At 32.4% G+C, this 16,704-nt stretch overlaps 2 protein-coding genes across 3 annotated transcripts; one reads left to right on the forward strand and one right to left on the reverse strand.

The window, feature by feature from the left end:
• Nucleotides 1-4,223: 4,223 nt before the first annotated feature.
• Nucleotides 4,224-9,866, forward strand: LOC140984617 (oligouridylate-binding protein 1-like). 2 transcript variants are annotated; one of them, XM_073452172.1, is made up of 12 exons: nucleotides 4,224-4,512; nucleotides 5,624-5,685; nucleotides 5,926-6,028; nucleotides 6,582-6,658; nucleotides 6,727-6,788; nucleotides 6,917-7,004; nucleotides 7,092-7,167; nucleotides 7,247-7,277; nucleotides 7,912-8,031; nucleotides 8,365-8,447; nucleotides 9,016-9,189; nucleotides 9,360-9,866. In XM_073452172.1, exons 1-12 carry the CDS (start codon nucleotides 4,432-4,434, stop codon nucleotides 9,615-9,617), a joined length of 1,215 nt encoding a protein of 404 aa, XP_073308273.1. In that variant the 5' UTR covers nucleotides 4,224-4,431; the 3' UTR covers nucleotides 9,618-9,866. The 2 variants fall into 2 exon arrangements, with proteins under 2 accessions (XP_073308273.1, XP_073308268.1); XM_073452167.1 differs by having other exon boundaries at nucleotides 4,226-4,512; nucleotides 8,362-8,447.
• A 2,837-nt stretch (nucleotides 9,867-12,703) lies between these two features.
• LOC140984600 (FCS-Like Zinc finger 13-like) lies at nucleotides 12,704-13,984 on the reverse strand. The gene is made up of 2 exons (XM_073452144.1): nucleotides 13,279-13,984; nucleotides 12,704-13,142 (listed from the first exon to the last, which is right to left on the reverse strand). The coding sequence occupies exons 1-2, from the start codon at nucleotides 13,863-13,865 to the stop codon at nucleotides 12,983-12,985; spliced, it is 747 nt and encodes a 248-aa protein (XP_073308245.1). The 5' UTR covers nucleotides 13,866-13,984; the 3' UTR covers nucleotides 12,704-12,982.
• Nucleotides 13,985-16,704: the final 2,720 nt, after the last annotated feature.

Below are 16,704 nucleotides of genomic sequence, written 5' to 3' on the forward strand. Positions count from 1 at the left end.
ACTAATTCCATATATAAATAAGTTTTTCATTTTTATCATTATTCAATAAGTACTGTTCAATAAGATATGAAAAAATTATTGAAAGTATGCATGTTTTTTTAATGAACAAGAGTATATTAATAAAAAAAAAATAATGAAAATAATGCTTAATATAAATATTAAATTATGTATTTTTGACGAATAAAAATAATAATATAATTTTGACAAAAATTTGTGTGAAACAATCTCACGGATCGTATTTTGTGAGACATATCTCTTATTTAGATCATCCATGAAAAAACATTACTTTTATGCTAATAGTATTATTTTTTATTGTGAATATCGATTAGATTGACCCGTTTCACAGATAAAGATTCATTACATTGTTTATCTATAATTTTTTATATTTGTTACGAAATAAATATCTATCTAGGATTTCAAACCAACTATTCCCTCGTGAGTAGGTTTTGTAGACCCGTGGATAAATCAATATTATCCGACCAATACAAGTGCATGGTAGGAAAATGTTAGGTAATTTGCAGTCAACTTGTATGTTTCACTTTTGCAAATAAAAAATAATCACATTTTTTCGCGGTCTACCTAATGGCAGTACTACCAGTCAATAAATGGGACCAGTAAATAATAAATCATAATTTTTTTGAATAAAAAATTAATGATTCTTTATGACAAGTTGCCGTTGGTGAGAAGAAAGTTGGGGAAAACAGTACTTAATAAACTAATGTTAGCTAGTACAACAACAGGTAATAAATTTCTTGGCAGGGGCTTAAACACGTTCTTAAATGAGAGATTTTATATAATTTTATATAAAGCGGTAAAAGCTGAGTCCTATAATTAATATCGGAGACAAGATCGTGAGTTCGATTTTCATTGATTACAATGAGTGTAATTATTGTGAGAAAAAATTTTAGAGTGCAATAATTGTCTATGTTGGGTAGAACGATTGAACCATGTCGATTAGATTAATGTACGATTTAAAATATTTGATTTGTATCGTTACCTACATTTATATCTTTTATTACAACGGCAAGCGCTCAGTCTTACAAGTGGAATCAGAGATAAGGTCATGAGTTCGAATCTCATTTATTACAAGAAGTGTAATTATTTGGAGAAAGATTGTTGTGATGCAATAATTGTTCATGCTGGATAGAACGACCGAATCATGTCTATTGGGCTGCTGTATATTTTAATATATTTGAGTCGTATTATTGCCATCAGCTATATATTTTGGTAAAACTACATATGATCGGTCCTACAGTTCTCCTCATGACAAATAATTAACAGATTATGTAGAATTGAAAATTTATCATTTATTTTTAGAGCAAAAATCATTGTTAAGTGACAAATTGATATACGAATTATTGTACTAGTTCGATTTATACATATCCAATTAAAAGATAAAACTTACCCTTAAACTAAATTGTTTTTAAGTTCATTTATTATTATTAAATTCAATTAAATAAATATATTTAATTGATTGAAATAGTAAAAATAAATCCTTTCGACCATAGAATCATGCAATTCAGAACAATTAGTAAGATTTTCCACACGCTGTTGTATCGGTACTCCAGTTGTCACACACGAATGTTTTTCTTTTTTCCCATAAGATTTTTATTTTCACGATCTACAACCTTTGTGTTGAACATTTTTACGAATTCTCATCGAATAATAACTTGATTTTGAAAATCTAAAATGGTGTCTACGCTTTTTTCGCTCATCCGAAAATAGCAACTTAGGGCTCTAGTGAAAGAAACAATATATTAAAATAGTATTTTTTTTTAAGTGTGATAATTATATATGTTGAGTATAGCAATCGAAATGTAATGTTGGAGCTGCTATATGATTTTAAATATTTGAGTTGCACAATTACCATCAATTTTATAATTTTAGTAAAACGACAAGCACTCGATCTCACGATCGATATTAGAGCAAAAGTCACGAGTTCGATTCCCATTGATCGCAAGAAACACAATTATACGGATGAAGACTATTGAGTACAATAATCATCTCTGCTGTATAGAGCAATCGAAACATGATTCTTGAGCAGTTATATGATTTAAAATATTTAGGTTGTAAATTTACCATCGATTATAACTTTGATAAAGTGGTAAGCACATGATCCTACAATTTTGTTGGATATATGATTTATTTATTTAGTTGTAACTTAATTAGCATACAATTATAATATTAAAACATATATAGAGAAAATTAATATTTTTTATTATGCATTTAGATATATTTTTTAAATATATTATATTTGAGCATATAATTTATCTATTGCGATATATTTGTATTAATTAATAGTTCACAAAACTCATATGAGACTGTCTCATGTGTCACTTTCATGAAACAAATGTCTAGCCGACTCAATCAATGAATATTACTACAATTTTACGTCAAAAGTATTTTTAGATTATAAATATTGATCGAATCAACCCATCCAGTCTCACAGATGTAAATCCATGAGATCGTTTCACACGAGAACACTACTCTTGATAGTTATAGTTTAAAACAAAAATAATGATATTTATTTATCATAAACACAATTTTAAAATAAATATAATATTTTTTAAAAATAAAATCTTAAAAAAATTGTGTACTTTATTGAATTTAATAAAATTAATTCAACTTAAAAGAAATTTATTTTAAGTATAAACTTGACTTTTTAGTTGAATCATTTATCGATTGAACTATTATAAAAGTGTATGTATCAATTTTCTTATTTAATGTATCAATTTTTCGTGTACCAACTTTACTATTTAATTTTGTCTTAAATATAGACGATGATAATATAATTTAAATATTTTAAATCATATAACAATCTAATCGTCTCGTCACAATTATTATTTCCAACAAATTAGTAATCGAGGTGAAAACTACCCTCTTTGCCTGCCACTAATATTCATCATTTATGGATGCGTTTTTATTTTCATTGACTATTATTCTTTCCTGTTTCCTTATAATGCTAGGGCCAGTCGACTTGAAATATCATTTTCATGATTCGTGTAATATTTGTGTTACTATTATTATTAATAATTTTATTACCAAAATAATTATTTTTATTTCAGATAAATATCACATCGACTCGTTTCATGTATATAAATATATGAGATTATATCAGAAGATGACTTACTCTTCAAAATAATAATAAGAAAAGAAGAAATTATGCTCATCGTAGAAAAAAATTAATAATATAGAATTATTAACGCGGTTTCTTGGAATATAGGATTTGATTGACTGGATAAAGATTAAGTAGTCAACTCTAAGTCCTATGTGAAATTAATGTATATATTTTATTATTATTTTTTATAAAATAAAAAAAAGATTTAAAAAATAAAAATAAAAATAAAATTGTGTGCTGAAAATTAATCCCAAATTAACCACGTGATGTTTTGTTTCGCCGGAAACAATCCGGCCAATCCCATTCATATTTTTTTTAGGTTTTGCCATCGTGTTAAATTCTATTAATGTATTATATCATGCATACGCATCACGACTAATATCTATTTTATTTTATTAAAGTTAAGGACATGATTGTAACCACCTAAGAATGACATCAACTTTTTTTTTCCAACTTTACCTTTATATGATATTAATATTACATTTTGTTTTTTGTTTTTGTTTTTTAAATTTCAACACATACTTATTCTTCTTTTTTTCTATTTCAACAATTCAAATATCAATTTAGTCCCTCCATAATTTGTTTACTTTCACTTGAGTCCATCAATAATAATAAAAAATACTGTACACACACGTATCGCGTATATAAAGTAACTAGTTATATATTATTCATCAGTTCATCGTTCGAACCACACGAACGAGGAGGCCACTGCACATTATTTTCGGCCCAATAGTTAAATGAGTCATTTTATGGACTCGCTTTTCTTGTGGGCCTATTTTGTACATGGGCTGGGCTTTGCAAACAATTAGTTTTTGGGTAAATATAAGATCTAAAAAATATTTAAGTCGATAAAAATTTTATTTTCCTAAATATCTATGAAGAAAATAGACGTGATACATTATAAAATATTATTTAAAAAAAATTTAATTGATCGACGTTAGATAAAAAAAAATATTAAACTTAAATAAAATCCGTTATTGTTATCTTTTGATGTACTTTGATTAAACATAAACAGACAATCGTAGATTAAATCTAACGGTCAGAAAAACAAAGGCAATCAAAGCCCTTGGCCTAATACAATTGATCCCCATCTTCATCTTACCCGTGCCTTCTCACTTGCTGTCCTGTCCAGTCCTGCCTCGAGGGGCTTTTTTTTTTCTTCCCTTTCTTCTTCTTTTTATTTTTCTCTTAATTTTTCTTTATTTTTTAGGTTTTTTTCCTCGTTCATGTTGCGTACCTTAATTTCTTTTTTTTTTTTATCACCTTTTTTCTGCAACTTTTTGTGTGTGTGTGTCTTTCGAGTATAGACGAAGATGCATCAGCAGAGGTTGAAGCAACAGCAAGCGCTAATGCAGCAATCTCTTTATCATCCGGGTCTGCTTGCCCAGCCTCAGGTTTTTTTTTTTAATCGTTAGACGTTTTCGTTTATTTTTTTTTTCTGTTAAAATTTGTTGATTGAATTGTTGGAATTTGAATTTATATGGTGTATTGTCCTCTCTTTTATCGTTTGACGGATAAATTTTTTCCTAGCTATGCATTGATCAATCAAGTTGGGTTTTTCTGGCCATTTCAGTATCTTGTTGTTACGTAGCTTTGGCATTTCTGGGATATAATGCAGATATATGTTAAAAGATTATAAGTTTCTTGATATCCTTTTACGAATTTGTGTTGATGAATGAAATTATTAAGAAAATGGCGTAACTGGATTGTTTTGCTTGTCCACCTGCCTCAGTGGAGAAGCTGTATAAGAAAATTAGTACTTGTTAAAAAGGCTAATTTTCACGATTAGGATACCGATGATTGTTTTTAAATGGTTGGTTATTCAAGTGAAGCTAGTATCACTGTCTTTTACCATATCAAGATCAAAGTTGGATAATCTGATGTCAAATTGCTTTGTTATAGCAAGTTGTGCTGTATTTCTCTACGAAAATTAATTTCCTTGAAATTCCTTTTTGTTTGCGAGTGCAATCAGGCAACCAGTTTCTACAGACTTGGGCATTCCTACGTTTTTTCCTATGCATAGTATGCATGTAAGAGATACATTTGGATATCTGCTAACTGTTGCTAGTTAGACGGTGGACTTTGGAAAATTTGTTGTTTAGTTCTAGTTTTTAAAAAATGAAATTGGGGTTGAGAGAGCTTTTTGTTATGCAAGCGTGAATATTTAATTTATTACATGCATCTACAATTAATGGGATTGGTCATTTCTCTTTAAAGAATCTGACAAAATGGGAGCATTCAATACGTAGAAGTTGGGAAGTTTGATGAAGTTTCTGTTGATGTGGAAATGAACAAGTGGGATTTTAAATCTGTTATCAATATGTGTCTTCTGCTTTTGGATTCCGTAAACCTCAATGTGTTCTACGTCTTCTTCCATACGTGGAGAGGTGATATGAAAATAAAAAATTAGTTTGATCTAGTGTATCCCATTAAATATTGTATTTCATTTTCAGGATTTTTACATTTCCAGTCTGACATCCCTCATGATTTGTTTACTTTATGCAGATTGAGCCTATCTTTAGTGGAAATTTGCCCACCGGATTCGATTCAAGTACATGCCGTAGTGTGTGGGTTCCTAACTGAATTTTTTGAGCCCTTTGTTTTTTGTTTGTTCTTTTCCGATTTCCTTTTTCATTCCTGTCCTTGTGCTGAAGCAGTTTTCACCATGTTGAAATATTAAATTATTCCTTAGACGCTGATTGAATTATTTCGTGTCATATGATACTTCAGGACTAGCAATCTCAACTATCTCAATGTACAGGATCCAATTTTTGCTGATTTATACACCATTTTGTGATGCCATATAGGTATGTTGGAAACATCCACCCACAAGTTACAGAACCACTTCTTCAAGAGGTTTTTGCTAATACTGGTCCTCTTGAAGGTTGCAAGCTCATTCGCAAAGACAAGGTGTGGTCTTATGTCTCATTGTTTAACCTCTTCACCTATTCACGTCCTTCTCTGAGAAAAAAAGGTTTTCTTCTATGTATTAATGCTTCCCTTACTCTCTTGACTCCTATGCTTATTCAGTTTCAGATGGACTTGTAATCCCATTGTGGTTCTTGAATGTTTTGTTAGATATTCATGTTTGATTCAGTATGGAGATGTATAGAGGTTCTCTCAGTGTTATCCAGTAATTGCAAGTTTAGAAAAATATGCTCCAACCAAATATATACAACTCTCTTCTACTTTTATGGTTGCTGTCAATGTTCTTATCCTTGTAATTATCCTAACGAGTGAGTGATGCAGCTCCCAATTTTTTTTACCCTTCATGATAGAATGAATAAACACACAAAAGTTTAGTTCCTCTCTAAGGTTTGCATTTTAATTACCATTTATTCAGTGATTGAACTAATTTATGGAATAGTATTTTTCTTTCTCTTTTTTTTTTGTGTGAAGGAGATTTTATTTATTGAAGTGCTAATATTCTCATCCTAATGAGTGTTTCCAACCTGTAATGCAGTCATCATATGGCTTTGTGGATTACCTTGATCGCCGATCAGCTGCCCTTGCTATTGTGACTTTGAATGGGAGGCAATTGTAAGTAGGAAGATTGGTAAATTATTTGATTTACAGTGGGTTCTTGATTATTAAAATGCAATTTGCAGGTTTGGTCAACCTATTAAAGTTAACTGGGCATATGCTAGTTCGCAGAGAGAGGACACATCAAGTACGTTAATATATATCCAGAATCTCTACCTTTGATCCTCTTTTTCTTCATTATTGGTGATTTTATAAAACACCAACTAGTTTGGGACTATGTGTTGGTGATTATATGCTCTTGACTTTACTGTACAGATCAATTCAATATTTTTGTCGGTGATCTTAGCCCAGAGGTTACGGATGCTACCTTATTTGCATGTTTCTCTGTCTATCCTAGTTGTTCGTAAGTTCAATTTTGTTTGCAATTCCTTGAGATTGAGATACCCTTGCTTTCACGAGCAACTCAACAGCTGTCGTTCTATTAATGCAGAGATGCAAGGGTCATGTGGGATCAGAAGACTGGTCGCTCAAGGGGCTTCGGATTTGTTTCTTTTCGTAATCAGCAGGTCTGAGTGGATTTTTTTTGGTCTTCTGTTTGTGCAAATATTCATCAATTGATCATTCCGTATCTTGTGTGACTTCCAGGACGCTCAAAGTTCAATAAATAACTTGAATGGTGGGTATGCTTTGTTTTGTTGTTCCGTATCATTACCGGTTTTTTTGGGCCATAAATTTTATGCATAGTACCAGTGGTTTTTTCAATTTCACGCTAAAAGATATATTAAAATAAATGTTATCTAATGATTAAAAAGATAATTTGTCTCCAAGGAATTTTTGTATCTGTATTGGACCTCAGGGATCCTTGTTTCTAACCTAATGTTGATTGCTTCATGCAATAATTATGTCTTGTTGGTACGTTCATGAAAAGTTAGTCTGAATTTTATTTACTGATGGTGTATGACTGGCAGAGTGGAATTTTGATTTTTCCCCCTTATTGAGAAAGCATTAAGAAATGGGTGTAGATGGTGTGACAGTGGATTGAACTTCTGAAGTTATGATGACATGGCTGTATGATAGGATTTTTTTACAAGATTCACCGTGTTAGATCTATTAAGCCCTTACCGCTGTTTGTAAATGGTTTGTGAAGAATCACAAACAACATATCTGATATCCTCTGGTTGACTCAGAAAAAAGCACCTTTTTGGTGACACCAGATTGGTTTGTGATGATGATTTTGTTAGAATTCTATATGGTATGAGTTGTGGTTGATATTTAGTTCTAAAGCAATACTTTTCTCCTTGAAATTGCAGGGAAGTGGCTTGGAAGTAGACAAATACGCTGCAACTGGGCCACAAAAGGTGCTGGTCTGGGTGATGACCAGCAGAGTTCCGATTTAAAAACCATCGTGGAACTAACAAATGGAACATCAGGTTAGTTATCCACAATAAATCGCTTCTATAGATCTGGTTCTGAAAGTTAATTACCGTTTCAATGATATTCTGATTCAAAATATGTTGTAGAACTAGCGAGTGGATGGGTTGGTTATTCACCAAATATATCGTTTTGGTAAATCTCGTTTCGAATTTAGTGATAGTTGTCAATGAATGAACAGGCACTTAGCTTTAACAATGCAGGAGCCTCAGTTGCTAGATGTTTTATAGTTTTGATTTGATTTTGAGGAGGAGGATAAGAGTTTTGCCTTTGGTTTATCCATATTTGTTTTATGTTGTATTCTTTTTTCCTCATTATTCATTCTGCAGAAGATGGTCAAGAAAAGAGGTATGAAGATACTCCAGAAAATAATCCACAGTATACCACTGTATATGTTGGCAATCTTGCTCCTGAAGTAAGTATATATTTAAGCTAATCTAATATTATTTGAAAAAAGTTCTTCTCTTCTCATGGAATGCCACCATTGCAATCTGGCCTCTGTTATTAAATGAAGTGATGGTTCGTTAAATGTTAACTCTAGAGGGTGAACTAAGAACTGCATCAGCTATCACACGTATGGTAACTAGATACTTTTTTTTATCTGTAAAAAATAAGAACTGCAACTGGTTCAGTTTTGGTCATATGTAATCACACCGAATCATAATCATCTCTAGGAGACTAGGACAACCTCGAGGTTGTGATATTGTGCAATCCTCTGTTTTGTTTAGAAAAGTTTTCATTTTTTCCATGTTTTTGTCAACTGTTCCATGTAGAAATTCAATGTATTGTACCTACTTACTTTCTGAACTTTGATCAATCATGAAAGTTACACGTAATTGTTTTACGTATATAACAATTAATTTAATTTTCGTTCATTGGTTTTGTTTCCCTGCTGATGCTATGGTGATTTATTCATTTCTCTTGTTTTAGGAGTTGTAGGAAAAAATATGTTCTGTTCATATTGCTGACAACACTTATTGCAGGTGACCTCTGTTGATCTACACTGTCATTTCCATGCACTCGGAGTTGGAGCAATCGAGGATATCCGTGTTCAACGTGACAAAGGTTTTGGCTTCATTAGATATAGTAGTCATGCTGAAGCAGCTCGCGCTATCCAAATGGGAAATGCTCGAATCCTATTTGGTAAACCGATAAAGGTACACACATTCATTATTTAGGTCCATTGGTATATCTATGTTCATATACCTGTCATTCAACTTTCAAAGCTCCAATAGCTATTAATCGACACAAAACTTTCCATTTTTGGTTAATATTTTCTGGGGAAAGGCTCAAATTAAAGATAATAAATACAATTATAATATTGCAGTGCTCATGGGGCAGTAAGCCTACTCCTCCAGGAACCACTTCTACCCCTCTACCTCCTCCAGCTGCAACCCATATGCCAGGATTTACGGTTGCCGATCTTGCTGCCTATGAGCGGCAACTTGCTTTGAGTAAAATGATGGGTGGTGCACAAGCTCTGATGCATCCACATGGTCAGCGACTTGCCGCTGCCACTCAGCCAATATATGACACCATGTATTCAAGCATTGGCACATCCCAACAACCCATCTTCTATCAGTAGCGATTGTAATCTAAAGTGTTGCTCTTCGAATGGCATGCAGGAATTTAAGTTAACAAGTTGATGCTGTTTTCTATCCGTTTGAAACTACTGTTCATACTGCATATTGTCATCATTTTAAGTGCGTCTTATAAATGATTGTAGCTTTCTTGTATGAATATTGCTCGAGAGATATTGGATTTTATTGTTTGATTACACCATTAGTGTCTGTATATCGTCACTGTTGGATAATATGAAGGGTGCTAAAGTTGACCGAGGGCCACAAATTAACTCGAACCGGACAGCGGTCAGTGATCCTGGTAACTGGGTCTACGGTTCCATCGATCAGAACTGTATGGGCCGGTTCTTGAATCGATCCATTGTTTTTGAACCGGAATTATACCCGATTAAATTATACTGTATGGTACATTTATTCATACATATATATTTATTTATATATTAAAGAAATGTTTATATAGATATTTAATCTGTTTTTGTTGAACTATGATTTTTTTGGATATAATGTCTACTCTAATATCTTAAGTTGAATAATGGTAGTTGGATAGAATAAAGAAAATTATTATAGAGGTGATTTTGTTTTTGTGGAATAAAAATGTTGAGGCAAACTATTCTATTTTTTTTCCTATGATTGCTTAATTTGTTAAGTTTAAATTTTTATTCTTTTAAGAATTTAATAAATATATAATTTAATCTAAATAATTCAAAATTGAAAAAATATAATTAGACGTGATAATAAGATATTTGAGTAAGATATGAGCGATCTTCCAATGAATATGAAGAAGATGATAAAAGTTGAATATCTACCGAAGATGATAATATTGATAGAAATTTATATAATGAGGACGTGAACAGATGATATGAAATCATATTATTGCCAACCCTAGTTATATCCCAACCCATGGAAACGCCTCTCAACATGTGGCTGTGGTTAGGTCTATACGAGTTGGTTGATATACCTAGAAAATAAGTGTGACACTTCAAATATTTATGTCAATGCAAAATTCTACCTCAATAGACATACTTCAATATAAAACCGCCTAGTTTTGTTAGCAATAGTATAATTGCTGAACTTGTAAGCCACTATCGTAGTTTTTAAAGATAGATGAATAAAGTATACGAAATACGATGTCTTTAAAACAGATTCGTTCTAACTTGTATGTGTTTAGAGGATCAAGTTGGACGACCGTTTCTCATGATACAACGGGACAACCAGTAGTAACCTAACACGAAAGTTTTACGTCTGCAGACTGAAGAAGTACCTGAACTTTATCACGAGTTAGAGCAGAGCAGAAGGAGGCATAGATAAGAAAGGAAAGTAATATGCGAGTGTGATATATGTTTGAAGGACTCGAGACTACCTCTATACATAGACACTTGAGTTCCATATGGACAGTCACAGAATGACCATCCAAAAGGCCGAAGGTTACTCAGCTGGACCACCAACAGTCAGCCATATGAAGCACCAAAATCTCGAAAATAAAAACTCAAGAAAATAGCAAAAGTCGGGCGGGCAGTTTTGCCTTGATTGATCCGATATTCGCTGCATTCAAGTCAAGCTCGTGCGCTTGCACACAAGTCAAGCTTTTTTAGTGCAAATATGGCTCTTGATTTGCACTTCATGTGCAAGCATGTGAGAGAAAGCCTCTTGACCAATCATTCTTACACCTTCACAAAACGTAACTTAATATAAGCTCACATATATTAAAATTATTTTTAATATGAGATATTTTTCATTCCACAATTGACCATCCACATAACAAGTCCATAAAATACTTATCTAATTTATATTCAAAAAATATAAAAAATCCAATAGTCCAAAGTCCAACATAAGTCATCCAATATCTGGAAGTTCACAAGTAGTCAATACAACACTGTGTATCGGTGATGACCCGAATATACCTGAGAACGAACCAGAGTGAGGTTGCGTTTGGTTACAGGATAAAATAAACTAATGATTAGTATGTAAATGATAAAAAAAAATGATTGTTGTAGAAATATAATGTATGATAGTATGTTTGGTAAGATTTTTAAGTATAGGATAATTTTGAAATTTTTGATGAAAGTACAAAATTGTCCTTCCTCTTTTATTTTTCTTCTTCCACTCCGATGGCGGCGGTCCGACGACGAAGGCGACGGCTGTGCGGTGGCGTCCGGCGAATTTCCGACGAGGGCGGCGGCAGCGAATTTCCGGCGACGGAGGTGAGGTCCGGCGGCGGTCCGGCAAGGTTCGGCGATGTCGACGGCAGCAGTCCGGCGATCCGGCAGCCGAGGTGGTTCAATAGCGGTGAAGGAAGAAGGGTAAAATTGGAAAAAGAGTAGGGATAGAGGAGGGATTAATAATCCTTCGGAGGAATGAGGTATTATTTAATCACATAATACCATCTAATCACTTGTAGGAGGGATTGAGGTGGATAAATAAAAATCGTACCAAACGCAGGATAAAATGTGATAAATTAATCAATCCTACCTAATCCTATCTACCAAACGCAGCCTGAAGATCATCTTTTCTCAGTTCCTCGTGATTCGTCGGATAAAAGTCCCCGTTTGCCTGAAGATCATCTTTTCTCAGTTCCTCGTGATTCGTCGGATAAAAGTCCATATACCTGACTTGAGTTATATATATATATATATATATAATGAGAACAACTTAATGAGAAGGCCATTGTGTGCTTTTTTTAAAAAAAATAGTCATCAGGAAAACCAAATACACGGTGGTCTCTTGGGGTAATTTCCTCTATTGGACTTCTACTAAAAACTAAAAATCACTCCAACATTCAGGGACAAACATTTTCTATACTTTTACTTGGCTTGGTTCTATTTTATAGGCATCAAGACAATACATAACTAGTTGGAGAGGCACGCAACGCAGGCTAAGGAAATCAAGAAAAAAAAAAAGCAGTATCCCCGCCTTCAAAATTTTCATCCTTTATTCCTCGTATGAGTGTTAGAAGAAATTTCGCGAGGAATAATCCAACGCCGCCGCATGTGGTTTCTGCTTATTTCTAAAACTTCCATAGCTGAACAATCACCGATCTTCATCAGATATCATTAATAATACTTATATCTTGTAAAATATATTTAACACAATATAGAACAATAGATTATCAACATTCATAATTTATCTTAATTAAGCAACCCACCCACTCCAATCACTTGTCACCATCTCAAATACACAATCTGCTAAAATAAAATTAGCAAAACTTAGTCATTATCATTACTAACAACAATAAAGATCGATGTTCAAATACCGCTTGCATCGAGTATCTATCTCTATTTACTTTAATAATACAAGTGTAGGACTATATCTATGCAGGACTCCATTGCCACCGCCCAAGTTGTTTATTTGTTTTTTTTGGTACGTAAAGAAACTAAATTGCTAGGATCCCGGTAGTGAAAACATGTCCATTTGAAAGAGGCGAGCTGGAAACCTCGACGGGTCTCGAGCTTTCTGATCTGCAGTTCTCTTTGCGCTCGTCGATTACTATTTGGCTGTAACGACACTCTGAGCTGCAAAATGCTTTGTCCCCCCTGCAGCAAAATTCAATGCAAGAAACATGAGATGGATATCAATGAAATAGATCAAGAATCAAGTTATTTTCTTGATTCCATGTTTATGGTACAAGGAAGCAAATCTTGCAAGGGAACGTAGGATAATATATTATACCTGTACATGTATATGTCTTTGCCATGGAGTTGCTTCTTGCACAAATTGCAGGAGCTCAGGAAATCGGTCGCCGGAGCTCCGGAAACATCCCCCAATCTCGGTGGAGATATGTAGAATACGCTAGCCCGGTTGTTCGCTTCGCTGCTTTGTATTCTGAAAGGGGCTCTTTCGTCACCCTTTCTACCATGCCCAATCACACCATAGTACACTTTAGTGTAGGGTTTATCTGGTCCATGGGACGTGACAATTGTGTATTCCTCTGAACTTTCCATCTCAAAGTCCTCCAGATATCCCCCAACTCTCAATGGATTCTTCACCGGAATTGGGTTGGATCGGCTCATATTTCGGTTAAATAACGCTATATTGGCCGGAGTTTCACCCACGCGATCACCGGATTTCTCGAGTGCCGCCACTATTCCTAAGCCAACCCCACCAAAATCAAAATGTTTTAGCCCTCTTGGGGACTGAGCTTTGGGCTCTAAGTGACCCCTCGAGCTGGCGACTACGTCGACTATGCCGGATCTATTGCCGGAAACAAATGATCCGGCGAGTATTCCGATCACCGGCTTCGGATTTTTACCGATCATGGCTGGAATAATCCTCTCTCCAATCTGTCGCAGAGAGAATAGAGAGATTTAGTATCTCAATGGAGTCTTGAAAAATGTTTCTTTGGGAGGATTCCCAATATATGCTTGATTGAGAGTCGTTACACTTGAAGTGAGGTTGCTTTTTTTCCTCTTTTTAAATTAATTTCATTTTAAAAATTGTATTTACTTTTTTAATTTATTTTTTATATTTGATCGAGTCATATAACTTTTCGGTTGAATTTGCTTAAAATCTCCAAAATCAAATTTAAATTTGCATTATTTTTTATCATAAAAATATCAATTTGTATTTTGTGATCAATAAAATAATATTTTTGCACTTTTGAGCTCATATGTCTTTTTACATATTAAATATTCCCAAAAACATTGAAAATATATTATATTTTAGTACCGACTGTTTTAGATCTGATACAAAATATAATATTTTGATATAATATTTTGAGTATAAAATTTAAACAATTTTATTCATAACAACATTGCTACATATGTTTAGATACTCAAAAATCATATACTAATAGCAAATATGAAATAATTGATATTCAAATATCACATATTAATACCATATTTTTGATGTTTTGTACACAATTTCATCTAAAAAACAAATTTGACATTAATATCAATATTTGCTACATATTTTTGAATACTCAAATATCATATATTAATATCATAACCAAAACAACGAGTATTCAAATATAGTATATTAATATAATATTTTTAATGTTTGTATTCATTTTCATTTGAAAAAAGATAAGTGGACCCAAAAAGTTCATAATTTTTTTGATCGAATAATGCAAACACAATTATTTTTTTGACAATGATTAAATGCAAAGTTAAATTTAAATATTAATTTAAAGCCAATTATCTTAAGTTTTACAACATAAAAAGTAGGATATTGTGAATTTTGAAAAAAGTTATTGCGAGAGCTTTTGAGTTTTGACACTTCTCGTCCAATTTTCTTTTTCAAATAATGATTTGATTAATCACTTTTCCAAACAAAATAAAAATAACCCTGCTAAGAATATTGCTTTTAGAATTTAAAAATTATTATGTCGATAACAACAAGGTTTAAGTTTGATACGATTTTTTGATTTTAAAAGTAATTTAAAAATTATCGATTTTAAACAAAAGTAATATAAAAATGGCAAAAACTTGTGTGAGACGATCTCACGGGTCGTATTTGTGAGACGGATCTCTTATTTGGGTCATCCATGAAAAAATATTATTTTTTATGCTAAGAGTATTACTTTTTATTATGAATATCGGTAGGGTTGACCCGTCTCACAGATAGAGATTCGTGAGACCGCAGACATACTTTTTAAAAATTATTCTGTCGATAACAACAAGGATTAAGTTTGAGACGATTTTTTTAGTTTTTTCAAACTCAAAAAAAAAATTTGTTCTTAAATATTACTATAAAATATTTAAAAATTATAATACAAGATTATACAATCATAAAAGTTGATTTCATTTCTCAAAACAATAATTGAACCACTTTATTCCACCATTATTTAATTTGGATCCAAATCACTTATCAGTGGGCAATATTTTAAGTAACGTCTATTTCCAACCGTTGGGCCCATTTGCCATTAACTCTGTCAGCCCAAGATTCCGGTGAGCCGTTCGCCGGCCGGGGATTTGGTACGTGTCATATTCATTTATAAATCAAGCCCACTCTGTAGGAACGTGGGCCCATGCATTTATTTTATCTTTTTTTTCATTTCTTGGACTTTTAGAATAATCCATTTTCCATGGGGCCCATATGATTTGGAAATGAAAGTGATCCGTTGGCCCATTCATGCACAGGTTTGTGCTGTACTGTGTTAAATTACTGATGTGCCCTTTCCGACTTTATTCCTCTTTTTCCAAATCGAGGGAGGGAAAAAATACACAATTTTCGGCCTATCCAAAATTTTGGTAAGGTACTATAGCAATATCGAATTTTTTGATACAATAATAGTATAAAATTTGAAAATTTTAATATATACCAAAATACAGAAAATATATAATATTTTTAAAAAATAAATTTAAAAAATGTAAGTTTTTTCGTTATAAAAAGATATATATTGACACCGTATCGAAATCTCAGTATACCCTACAATTTCGGTATGTTAGTTATATGTACCGAAATTTTCAGTAATTTCGGTATGGTATCATGATAAAATTTGTTTATACCATAATTATCGATACGATATATGATATATAATTTCGGTATGATATACCACCCATATCCACGACTTCTCCATAAAAATTGTTATTCTTTTCCCAATAGAAAAGGATGGAAGCGTATATATAAAATAATGATTTCGTTTAAAGAAATATAATAATTTTAATAAGCTAACTGTTGTGAAAAAGTAAAAATTTACGGTAAAAAAGTAAAAATCTCAAACTCTCAAAATTATCACACTACACACTTTATAATATTTTTCTCTCAACTCAATTGTGTTTTTCTTCACAAATGAGAGATCTATTTATAAAAATTTTTTACAAATAATCCAAAAATAAAATACATCATTACCTACATCATCACACACTAATTTTCAACATTCAACACCTAATTTTCAACATTCAACATTCACATTTTCAACACAAATATTTAACACATTTTTAAATAATATTTCAACACTCCCCCTTGTGATGATGATCATAATGATTGTATACATTACGTGTTTTTATACTGCCTCGTTAAAAACCTTACTAGGAAAAACCCATTGGGATAAAAACCATAGTAAGGGAAAAAGAGTGCAGTCACGTAAACTCCCCCTCATGTTGACACGAACAATTCTTCACAAATTTCGTAGATTGCGCATCCCAATATTATATA

Source organism: Primulina huaijiensis, chromosome 1, assembly GCF_012295235.1.
Source record: "Primulina huaijiensis isolate GDHJ02 chromosome 1, ASM1229523v2, whole genome shotgun sequence".
In the NCBI taxonomy this organism is placed as follows: domain Eukaryota; kingdom Viridiplantae; phylum Streptophyta; class Magnoliopsida; order Lamiales; family Gesneriaceae; genus Primulina; species Primulina huaijiensis.